Source organism: Gavialis gangeticus, unplaced genomic scaffold, assembly GCF_001723915.1.
Source record: "Gavialis gangeticus isolate Ggan-Ray unplaced genomic scaffold, GavGan_comp1, whole genome shotgun sequence".
Taxonomy (NCBI): domain Eukaryota; kingdom Metazoa; phylum Chordata; order Crocodylia; family Gavialidae; genus Gavialis; species Gavialis gangeticus.
Genome location: NW_017728992.1, coordinates 87,659,810 through 87,671,058, shown reverse-complemented (window position 1 = coordinate 87,671,058; position 11,249 = coordinate 87,659,810). Strand labels below are relative to the sequence as shown.

The 11,249-nt window shown below is 39.6% G+C and overlaps 1 protein-coding gene and 1 long non-coding RNA gene across 2 annotated transcripts in view; one reads left to right on the top strand and one right to left on the bottom strand.

The window, feature by feature from the left end:
* Positions 1–599: 599 nt before the first annotated feature.
* On the top strand, positions 600–3,177 carry LOC109303065. Its single transcript, XR_002099004.1, has 2 exons — positions 600–712; positions 2,876–3,177. It is a non-coding gene; the product is annotated as an uncharacterized LOC109303065 (long non-coding RNA).
* Positions 3,178–5,509: 2,332 nt separating this feature from the next.
* SPIRE1 (spire type actin nucleation factor 1) overlaps positions 5,510–11,249 on the bottom strand; it is a 192,059-nt gene continuing 186,319 nt past the window's right edge. Inside the window, exons 14-16 of the mRNA XM_019525074.1 lie at positions 10,958–10,985; positions 10,731–10,867; positions 5,510–9,722 (exon numbers count right to left, since the gene is read on the bottom strand). Coding sequence (XP_019380619.1) covers positions 9,464–9,722; positions 10,731–10,867; positions 10,958–10,985 — 424 coding nt within the window. The 3' untranslated portion in view covers positions 5,510–9,463. The remainder of the gene's footprint in view (positions 9,723–10,730; positions 10,868–10,957; positions 10,986–11,249) is intronic.

Below are 11,249 nucleotides of genomic sequence, written 5' to 3'. Positions count from 1 at the left end.
TGGAGTTTGTAGCAACAGGTAGTAAGATCAGCTTTTTAGAATAAGTAGGAGGAATGATTTGTGTGGATGAGAGAAGGACAACTGTGTAGGGCTGGAGTGGGGGAAAAGGATATTTTTTTTTATTTAGCAATACTCCAAAATTATGTTTTAATTTTTAACCATGTAGCCTATCTGTCACTTCTTACAGTGCTGTGAATCCTTTAGAGTGGACTTCCACATAGTAGGGTGCCTATATTGATTTTCAGCAGTGGGGGATAAATGGGTACAAAGATCAAATGGGGCATGAGCTGCAATCCACTGCACTTTTAAAGTGGCTGGACAGTCTCTTGGTTGCTCCAGAGATCTGAAGTCTATTTGGGGCCAAGGGTTTAAGCACTTTGCCTCTCTAACACAGACCTAATGGCAATTATAAACAGTTGCATACTCAGTGAAGAGCAAATGGAAGGAGTGGTTATTTTTAATGATATCGATAACCTCAGTTGTCACCTCATTTGGTAATGAGGAAGTGCTTACCATGCACAGGAGGGAGGTTTTTTTTTTATCACGTATCGCTTAAACGTCCCCTTCTGAAAAGGAACTGTTATATGACCTGAAAAGCTGGACTCTACAAATCCATGCTGGGCTACAATTCCTGCCCCTTGCTCACGCATCACTGCGTTTCTTAAGATTACTGGTTGAGAATCGGGCAATAGCTTCTTTCCAAACAATACAGGTGTGTGCTGCCTTTCTTTTTTGCCCATCCTTCTTCACTACTCTTTTTTTCTAGGTAGTTTTCAAGAAGTTAAGGCATTTATCCTTATCACTGGCCAACATTTAAGAATCTCATTTTTAAAGTTCATAAATAAACACAAGCTGTTGAAGAAACTACTAAGGAGAAAAACAGGTATAGGCTCTTCTTTCTCGCCTTTCTGCACAGGAGCGGCTTAAAGTCTACAACAGGGACCTCTACAGCTAAGAACAGAAGTTAAGCATTTTATCCCAGGAGTCAGAAAGCCTCCATTATTAAACAGTTGAGCAGAATGCAATGATCTGGGAATACTACATCAGAAAAGCTGGGACAATACAATACACATTTTTAAAGAGATTTATTAGTAATGCATAAACAAGAAACTGCATTTCTCAATCACATAACAGGAAAACAAGCAGAAAAAATGCTATTGCCTTTCTTGTTTTTATGTCGAGTGCTCTGGTGTATCAGAAGCCATACAGAAGTACATGCACAGTGACATCACATAGGAAGATAAAGGAAGTGGAGAAATTAATGCTTTGGGGGGCAGATTTGTGCTTTATTACACTATGAAATTAAATCTGAGGGATAGTCTCCATACTTTATTCTGCTCTTCCGTGGAAAGTCAAGTTCCAACCTCCTTCCACTAGCATCAGATGCCCATTGCACACTCCAAGGTGGAACTCACCCAGTGCATGCAGTGTGGGCTGCCTGCCATCAAGCTGTGTGCTTGGCCCAGGAGACACAACATCAAGTGCAATTCTGAAATTAGTAAGCACAGTAGTAAATTAAATACAAACATCCATTGGCCTGAATTGAATGTGAAATGACAACTAGTCTCACAGGTATTAGACCCAATACTGAGCAGATACTGACAAATAAGACCAAAGGCTCACAAACATACTTGCAGAAGTTACGTTTGAGGGTGCTTCAGTCTTTGTTCTGAGTGTCTGTTTGCTTCTAGCTTTCAAGTAAATCCCTTGCTTGGAACAAAGCAAACTACAAGTAGTGGGTGTGAACGTGAAAGAAAACTGAAACAGTTTATCCAGTAATGAAATACAGCCCTTTACCTGATCTGGAGGGCTGGAATGAAGATTGGTTACTTGTCAAGCATGGGACTGTGCCTTAAGAAACCTGCACTCAATTCCCAGCTCTGCCACAAACTTCCCGTTTGACTTTAGGTCAATCATCTTTTTTTTCTTCACTGAGCACAATACCTCCCTCACAGCAAGTTGAGAGGCAGGCCATGAAGCAAACTGACACTTGCCTATGCCACATCTTTTGTAGCACTGTAGGAAATTCCAAAGGATGGGCCAGAGGATGTATTTGCTACAGGGGCCTCCCCTTGATGGAGATCACTCCCAACTACTGAGTGGGAATAAGGCCTATAATGAGCTCTACATCAATTCTTCCTTTTTGCTCAGCTGCTTGGGTCTGGTCCTAGCTTCAAGATCTGGACCTTGGGAATTTGTTGAGCACTTGAGGTTTCCCAATGGAAGAGCAGTATCAAGTATTACTCCTCAGGCACAAGCACCCAGTGCTGTCAAGGCCCTTTGGATATAGTTCAAAAGTTTTTGTATTAATAGAGGTATCCAATTCAGAACTGCTCCACCCTCCCCCTTAAAATTTATTTATCAAATGCTTTCAATGGAAACAAATGTTTGAAAGAAAACAATACAGGAAGAGGGACACTGCCCATTCTACACTAGGCCCAGCAAATTCCTACAGTGGCCAGACCAATAATGCCTTTACTGCCATGCCTCTTCTGCTCCTGCTGTACTAATGTTAACTTTTAGCATGCCACTGTGATGAGGAAGTTGGTGGTAACTGGATTCTTAAGCACCATAGCACAACATGTGCTCCATTAATTCAGCATCTGCCAAATTGTTAGAAGGGCTTAACAGGCGTGTAAAATGTAAGATAATGTGTTTCTATTATATACCAAAGAAATAAAAATGCAAGCAGCAGCTTCATGCTGGATGTGTCCCTGTGGTTTTAATGACCTAAGCAGGTCTTTCCCTGCTTTGCTTTACTCCTATTATTGTACTTTTACCGCCTCTGTGCAGCTTTTATCCATTTCTGATTTAGGGACATCTAAAATTGGGGATGGCTTCCAAAAGCTATACTAAATCCCTTTATTTACTTTAGGACTATTCTTCAGAAACCCATCTCTTATGCAAGACGGGGGAAGTTCTTTCATTAATAAGACTCAGCTCATTGTTCCTGGAACACTCGAAGATCAGTTCTGCTGAGCAAATGACATCTTGAAAAACCTGGCTTTGCTTGCTCTCATGACTACAGCAGGAACTGCAAGTTAAACATTCTGCGAATTAGCGTTAAGTGCAAAACCATAGAAGCAAAATGTTCTTGTTCATTGTTTGGTTGTTGCTTAGCTTTAACTGATTAGTATACTTTGTTGTATCCTTTTAAATTCAAAACTAATTCACAAATCTTTGTGATCAGGAAACTTGTTACGTTTCTTTAATGAACAAATTTGCTCTATCACACCACATGTAACCCACATTCACTTGCAGCCCGATTTTCTTCTCAGAATATTTTTGCATGCACAACTCTACTTAGTTCAGTGGAGTAACTTCTGCTTGGCGTCAGTCTGAGAACAGATTTGGTCTTCTCTATAGGATCAAGTACTTATTCCTTTTCTGATCTAGGTGGCACACTGTTGAAAAGCCATTGACTGCTTTATGAAGGTGTTTCCACTGATGGAGACATCTTGGTGCTAGCCCAATAGCGAGAGAACGTGGGACAACTCTTAGGTATACAGAAGGCCTCTGTGGCACTCGTTTTGCCTGTTGTGCAATGAAAAATTTGAGGACAACTTGGAAGCCTCCATAAGAGAAACTACTTTGAAACAAAAAACTCTTGCTAAACAGTAAAGGTGCAGTATGGGGAGAATCTTACTGTAAATCTAAAAAGTTTTATGAACTAAAATATATTTTAGAACTCTGTTCAGAATCTCTGGTCTGTTAAGGTGATTTTGTGCTCTCAGAAATTCTCCAATGGCATAAGATTGGCCACTAGCCAAGGTCTATCCACCTTTGTTATCTCCAGCTGCTGCAGAGACCCCTGCAGCAGAGCAATAAGGCCTAACAATGCTCTACTTTCCATTGGTGGCTGGCCTAGCACAGAGGGCTGGAAAGGTGGTTAAAACAGACCAGATCATGCCATGTGGCCTGTTTATTACCAAAGCTGCTGCAAATTCCCAGGACTGTATTATCAATATCAGCCAATCAAAAATAAAAACACTGAGGGAGAACTTTACTTATCTCAATTCCAGCATTTAAAAGCAACTGAAAATAGTTCCAAGCCACAGCTAATGGGGTTCAACTATGGCTGTAGCACAGGAAAAATAAGTAATTGGGCTTTGCTGTTAAAATTCGCAAGTGTGGGTCTTAAGTTTTCATTAAATGGAGCTCCATTCATTTGTTAGTCTTTTTGGATATAGGGTATCATGCAGAAAACTAGACAGTTTGCAATAAAGGGTAATGCTACAGTAACACTGCCGCTTTTCATTCATAGATCTCCAAGTGCTTTACTAAGTGTGGTTCACATTGTTATCTCCATTTGACAGACTGGGAAATAGAAGCACAGACTTCCTGCAACTCACCCAAGGCATTTTGATAGCAGAACCTAGGGGTTCCATAAATGGACAATGCTGAAGCCCTAGGGAATAGCCTCCATGCAGGGAATACAAGCAGACTTTGTATTCTCCACCCCCATCCTTTGCAGTTCCTGAGGAACCTACATAGCTCAAGTCTTTCACCCCATTTCAGATTACATCTCCTATGAGAGACAGCCAAAAATCTAGCTCCAGAGTCTCCCAACCTTAGGGTGGGCTTGATAAAACTGTAATGAGACCAATGCTAATTGTCTTTTATTTACAAGCTACACTCTAAAGGAGGATCAAGGTCTATGTCTATAGTTTATAGGACTGGTCCAGTGCCACCATCCAGCTGTTTTCTTATTAGGATATGTTTGTAGTCATGTGTAACAGGTTGAAAGCATATTCACCAAATCATAACAGACTACACAGAATCAAGTCACCAGCCCCTCATTAACAGATCAGTATGATGTTTTCAATATGCATATGACAGGAAATTTTCTGGTAGTATGCTGCAGTACTAGAATACATAGGTACAGCTCCCTACCCCCTATGTGGTGTCACTGTTTAACAAATGAGATTGAGATCATAAGGAAGACATTCCGAAAAAGTACACAGAACTGCTAGATGTGCTTAGGCATGAAGGCATCAACCATGGCAGTTTAAAATCGGAGTTGGTTTTTTTTTTAAACTAGGAGGAAAAGTTAGAGCTGAAGAGGGAAGAAAACAGTTGGTTGCTTGGTCATCTCTGAATGCATCCTAGTGCCTCTCACACAATGCACATCGAAGATAAACACAAAAAAGGCCAGTGGGTTGTGAAAAGTTCAGAAATGATGCATATAGGAATAGTCAAAATTATGTACAGATCTTTAGCTTTTGATATGGAAACATTTTGATTAAAGAAGGGATTTGGTTGGAAATGGTTATCCTTTTCTGCATGCTAATCATGATTTGGATGACACACACAGTTTTATTGCTATTCTAAGAATACTTTGTCATGTTTCTTTCCTTTCATGCAGCCCAGCAAGTGCTCTGATGTTACTCATCTCATTCACATTTCTTTGCCAAAAGAAAAAGCCATGTGACCTTTGCAAAACTATACAAGCACTTATAGAAAGACTTTTACCATTGCTTACATATGAATAATTAACACAGACAAAGACTATGATGGAAACGCATTTTATTTTCCCCATTTAATGTGTTTTTTTTAATAAAGGACTTAATGAAAAACCCATAAGCAATATTGTCACTATGAATGTTTAGAAAGTTTAGATTTTATACACAAAGGGGCTGCAAAAAAGACCTGCTTGCTATTTTCATCACATCTATTTGCAAGGCTGAGCTGGCTTTGAATTCTTAACAACTGTGTTCATATACAAAATACAAGACCATTGCACTGTCAACAGCTTTTCTGTTTGTTTGTTTAACCCTTTGGGTCTCCTATGATACACTTAAAACAATCCTAGGCTTATTAACACTGTTAGAAAAATAAAAGATTTAAAACCCGGAAATGAGCTCCCTGTGCTAATCTCACATTCTTTTAAACAGAAATTCATTTAAAAATGTCTACAGAGTGCAGGCCTCCAAGTTTCACCTTGAGGGGCACAAAACTTTAAGTCTAATAAAATAATAGTCAATATACATATAAATAAGACTAATTTTCTTTTTAAATCTTCATGGGAAAGTCAATTCCCATTGCTCAAGGGATGGCAGCTTTCTAAATATTAATAAATATAGTATTTACAGGCTTTTGTTTTTATATTCTGATACTGATATGAAATTCAAACCATAAACAGGGCACTATGGGCAGTTTCAAGAGGTATGGAGGCAAAGTGGACTGATCCTTGCCACTTGGATGGGGGTTTGGGACACTGGTGTGAGAGGCAACTTACTCACTGCACACAGTTCCAGGTCCTTCAGTCTTCACATGACCAAGAGAATCCCATTCCTTACTCATCCCTTGCCATGTTAACAGCTGGCACATTGTACAGGGCCTATTTCTCTACAGTACAGATGGGAATAATGATGGTGGGGGAAGAAAAAAGAGGGGAGTGGCAGTTGTCTGTCAGGGTTCCCCTTTCTAGGTGCTTTTGAAAGGTTGCATATTGTGCATTATACAGCCCTAAAGGAACTTAGGTAGGCAGGCCAGCCAAGGCAGGGCTGGGAGCTGCCACCTGCTGCATTGTAGTGCCCTCCTGTAACAGCAGATTGCTATGCAAAAAGCCAGCAGTCGGTCAGTCTGTTCTGTGCTTATCTGGTGCCTAACACAAAGAGGTCCTGATCCATCCTGTGGGCTCCTACATTCGACAGTAACACACACAGTAAATAATAAATTACAGTGCTAGCAGCAGCATTAACTCTCCTCTATGGCATCAATCCCCTGGGAAGCAGCACTAATAGGGGAGAGAATGGGGAGACTCACTGGCAGAAGGGACACAGCAGGGGAGGCACTTCTCCTGGATGATCAAGGGCCTTCAGAACTGGAATCTGGTTCTATCACATGCACACTGGCTCCAGGGCATTACAGGGCCACTGTCTCTGCCACCCCTGCAATGCTCTCAACAGAAAGAAAAGTAATGCTGGATACTCAGAAGGCCAGAGACCTGAGAGATGCCAAGGAACATACATCTTGTTCCTGCAACTTTTGTCATGGGACTATGAGAAGGGCTCTATTAGATTTGTGCTGTGTATATGGGACCATTTCTGGAGGAAAATGTAAACAGAACAGCAGTGTTTAAAGCAAAATGGCATACACTTCCTTGAAAAGTGCTCATCAGCTGGGCATATTATGGAAGGGATGCAGGGATTTGTTTTGGCACAGAAACAGGAGGGAAAAAGATCTCACCTGATTTGAAGACAGTGACTTCTAAGAGTGAGCACCTGACTTGAGGAGAATTTTACTTCCCCATTATAGGTGAACTGCTCTGTGCTACCCACCTCCTGCAAGCCTACATACTTATCTTGCCCAAACCCTGCAGTTCAAGGTGCACTGTCTGAGTTCCCAAAATAGAGATCTAGTCCAGCTGCACTATTCTATACCTTAAAGGAAGAGTTCAAGATGGAGACTCAGCTGCAATGCCTACTACCTGCTTCAGTCAAATCCCTAGCAGTAGTACAGCATGCTGTGTGGTTGGGCAAACAGCTCTTGTATATAAACATGATCAAAAGGAAATAAAGATGGGCTTGAGCGTCTTTGGGCCATGCATCTCAGGAATAACTTAAATGTATGACAGAGAACTCCTAAACTGTTTGGGGATTTACAATTTCACATGACAACATGCCTCAAAGGGGAAATTTTGTACATATGGGGTAGCAGAGAAACCAGGCTGACAGTGGAATTGGAATAGTTCTGCTGCATGCAAGGTGAGGGCAGAATCTGATACAACTCCAGAAGAGATGAGCAAGTGACTGCTGCCCTTCCACACTGCAAGGACAGTGCACCAGTAGTTACACAGTGGCTCTAACATTGTTTTGTGGATGGTAGAAGCCAGGCTCTAGCCATTAAGCCAGAACCCTTCCTTAAAAGATTGTTATAAGTCTGGGGAGAAGATTTGGCCCCTAATGATTTTTTTAAAATGCATAATATTTAGCCAAGAGATTCTATTTGCTTAAAAATATGTATTTAGATTTTGAAGAAAAATGGACCTTGGTTACATTACATAAGCTACTTTGGAGCAGTTCTGAGGTATCTCTCATCAATCTGTAGTATAGAAATGTTAATAAATAGATCAAACTTTTATGTTATCACTCTATAATACAGTGCTGTATAGATATTAAATATGGTTCTGGGTATTAAAATGTATGAAAAAGTTACTGTATATACAGTAGCTGATTTTCAAGTATTAGTAACTTGGCTATGTTAATTTTGTTTTCTAAATACCAAAATGACCCAGCTCCAGATGATGGCCTAAGCTCTGCTTTTGTTTTAATTTAAAAAAAGCAAAACAAAACAAAACAACGTTCCAAACATATAAAAAGTGCAAAAAAGCATGTGATGTTAACTAACATTGTAACATTAATGGAATTTTTTTAAACAGCCAGGATGGCTTTTTTGTAAGTGTGTTAAAAAGTAAAAGAAAAAATGAAGCACTTCCCAATCTGAGACCCAGTTGTCCCAAATTTCAGCAGGATACCAATTTTTACAGCCAAGTTATAAACCCCAGAAAAAATGGGGTTTATAATGGATACGATCTCAGGTGCATAATTATAGTAGTACTTGTATTCCACTATAATACAAATATACACATTACCCACACTTCTTGCTGGGTAACCATGTTACATACTTACAGGAACTCAGTTAAAATTAGAAGCCCCACTTATTCCCCACCCTTCCCATAAAGTCTACAGCTCTATCTACTACTAAAAGTATTACTATTACTACTGCTACCATCAATAATCATAATACATTCAAGATAAGAAGTAAACTACTAAGACCTGCACAGGAGATGCTTACAAGTATGCCAGGGCTTAGAAGTACAGCAGCTCAGGGAAAATGACCACCCCTTTGGGCATAAACCAATTTTGCACTGGAACACAGATAAAGTCCCATGCTGAACCATGATCTCAGAGCTGAAAGAAAGATCACTTTAAACCCTTCATGAATTGTTCTTGGTTTTGTGCTAAGAGACCATATGAGCTACACAGCCCATGCTAGGCATTTGGTGTAGTGTACATGGCTGTGTGTGCCATATAAACTAGAACATGAACACTATTCGGTTGATAATGCCAATATGACTTACTGCTTAAACTGTGCTAACATTGACACCTTGGCTAGATTTGGCTCTCCAGTAGGCATACATTTCAGCGCCTCTCCTAAAAATGATTCAAACATTGGTTAAAAAAAACCTGAAGGCAACTAAAGACTTTCTAGCTTCCAAGCACATAGAGGCAACAATTTCAAACTATTATTTTCCTCCAGTGCATATGAATTATTGGCTGACCTGTTGCCATCTTGCAGAAACACGAATGTATTATTCAGCATCTCTGGAAACCGTGAACTAACAAACTCTGCCACCTAATGCAAATTTAAGCCCAGTAAGTAAAACAAAGAGAAAGAAAATCAGTTGATCTCTCACAGATGTGGACCTCAAGAAGACAAAAAGAAAAAGGCACAGGGTTCAGATCTCATTGATAGTTCTCTCAGAAGGGCAGTATTCAGAGGTTCCTGGGGATGACATGTAGAATGACTGTGTTTTCCTTTTTAACCTGGCTCGCTTGTTGGCCAGAGAGAGGCTGCGTCGACTTGAATTGATGATTTCTGAAATAAACTTTTTGCAGTCCACACACACCTCCATGGTGCTCCAGTCCTCCATTAACTCCTTGGGAAACTGTAGCTCTTCGTTTGACTTATCCACAGACTTGGACCTTGAGGGCAACCTGAGACACACAGAAGCAGTCCCTTACTTATTACCATTATTTATAGTTAATTACCATTATTTAGAGTTTAGCCCATCTTTGGGTCATAATGGAGACACTTCCAAAAACAAGAGACTACACAAACATTGCTGCCATTCTTCCATAACCAGGGGAGCTGAAAGATAGCAGAAAGAGGATGGAGATGGGAAGATATCAGTACGATTATACAGCTATTCACTGAAGGCTAGTGAAAAGTTTGATTTGGCAAAAAGGATTTTCTGACTCTCTAAATGGATGTCTTACTTGGCTATATCATCTGCAAACACCATGGCAGAAGTGATTAACACAGAGAGGCTTGAACAGATTTTACAGGAGTGTAGTTGATCATCTCAGAAAAGACTCTTTTTCCATATTATTTCTGTGGCTGGTTTCAACAACAGCCTGTGTTCAAAATGTTATTCTGTAATCTTGTCAAGGCCAAATTGAAGAAAATTCATGGCTGGAAGCAGAATGAGTTTGATATGTGCAAGCGATCACTCAGTATAGGAAATTTTTTAATTTAGTTACTAATCCCAGGCTGTATGTTTTTCTTTCTAAGAATCCATCTGTACTAGAAAAAAATTAGAGTATTTTGTAGGTGTCTTGCATGGATGCAGTTGCTCTGGTCTTAGTATAGATTTCAACCACAATATAGACTGATATTGTTAATACCATGTCAGCTACTTCTATATAGATATATAAAGCTTATATTTCTTGACTGGCAAATGAAAAGGATCAAGATGAGTGTCTGCCTTCTCTTAAAATGAAAAGAAAAGCTTCAATTTTTAACAGATGGGAAAGCAAATTTGATAAGGAAAACAATTTATTTTCAGACTTCCGCCTTCTTCTACAAGGATACCACTAAAACTGAATAATTAAAACCAACTATAAAAGCGGACCCAAGTAATTGCATCTCTTTTATTATTAACCTTGGAAGATGATATTATGAAGAGCCAAAGTACATGCATCTAAACTTAGGAGGTCTCTCACCTGGGCATACTCCTCAGTGACCGGTGATGGCTGGTAGATGGTTTTTCAGGTCTCATAAAACTTTCTCCTTTCTGCAAGGCAGAAGGTCCAAGAGAAAAGATAGGAAGGGTGGAATATGGCTTTGATGGCAATCGCATCTATTACAGGAACAGGAAAATGAGAATATGACATATCCTTACCAAAGAGAACTTTTCAGAAAGGGACAAATTGTACATTTCTTAACTTACTTTTTTGCAACATTGGGAACATACAGGCCTGTGTAGAAAAGTAAAAGTATAAATCATTCAACTTGAAAAAATAATACTGAAATAAAATATTGTGGAATGTAAACTTTCAGGATTTACACTGTTTTCTACGAACTGTTCTAAAATCTATATATTTTATTTCTGAAGCTGATTTATTATTCTGTCTCCAATCTGAAGCTGAAGCTTACACCCAGGAAAAGGCCTGGCCAAGAAATACTGATTACAAACAAAATAGTGAAGAGAAATATAAATTATACCCCGTCCCTCCATTAAA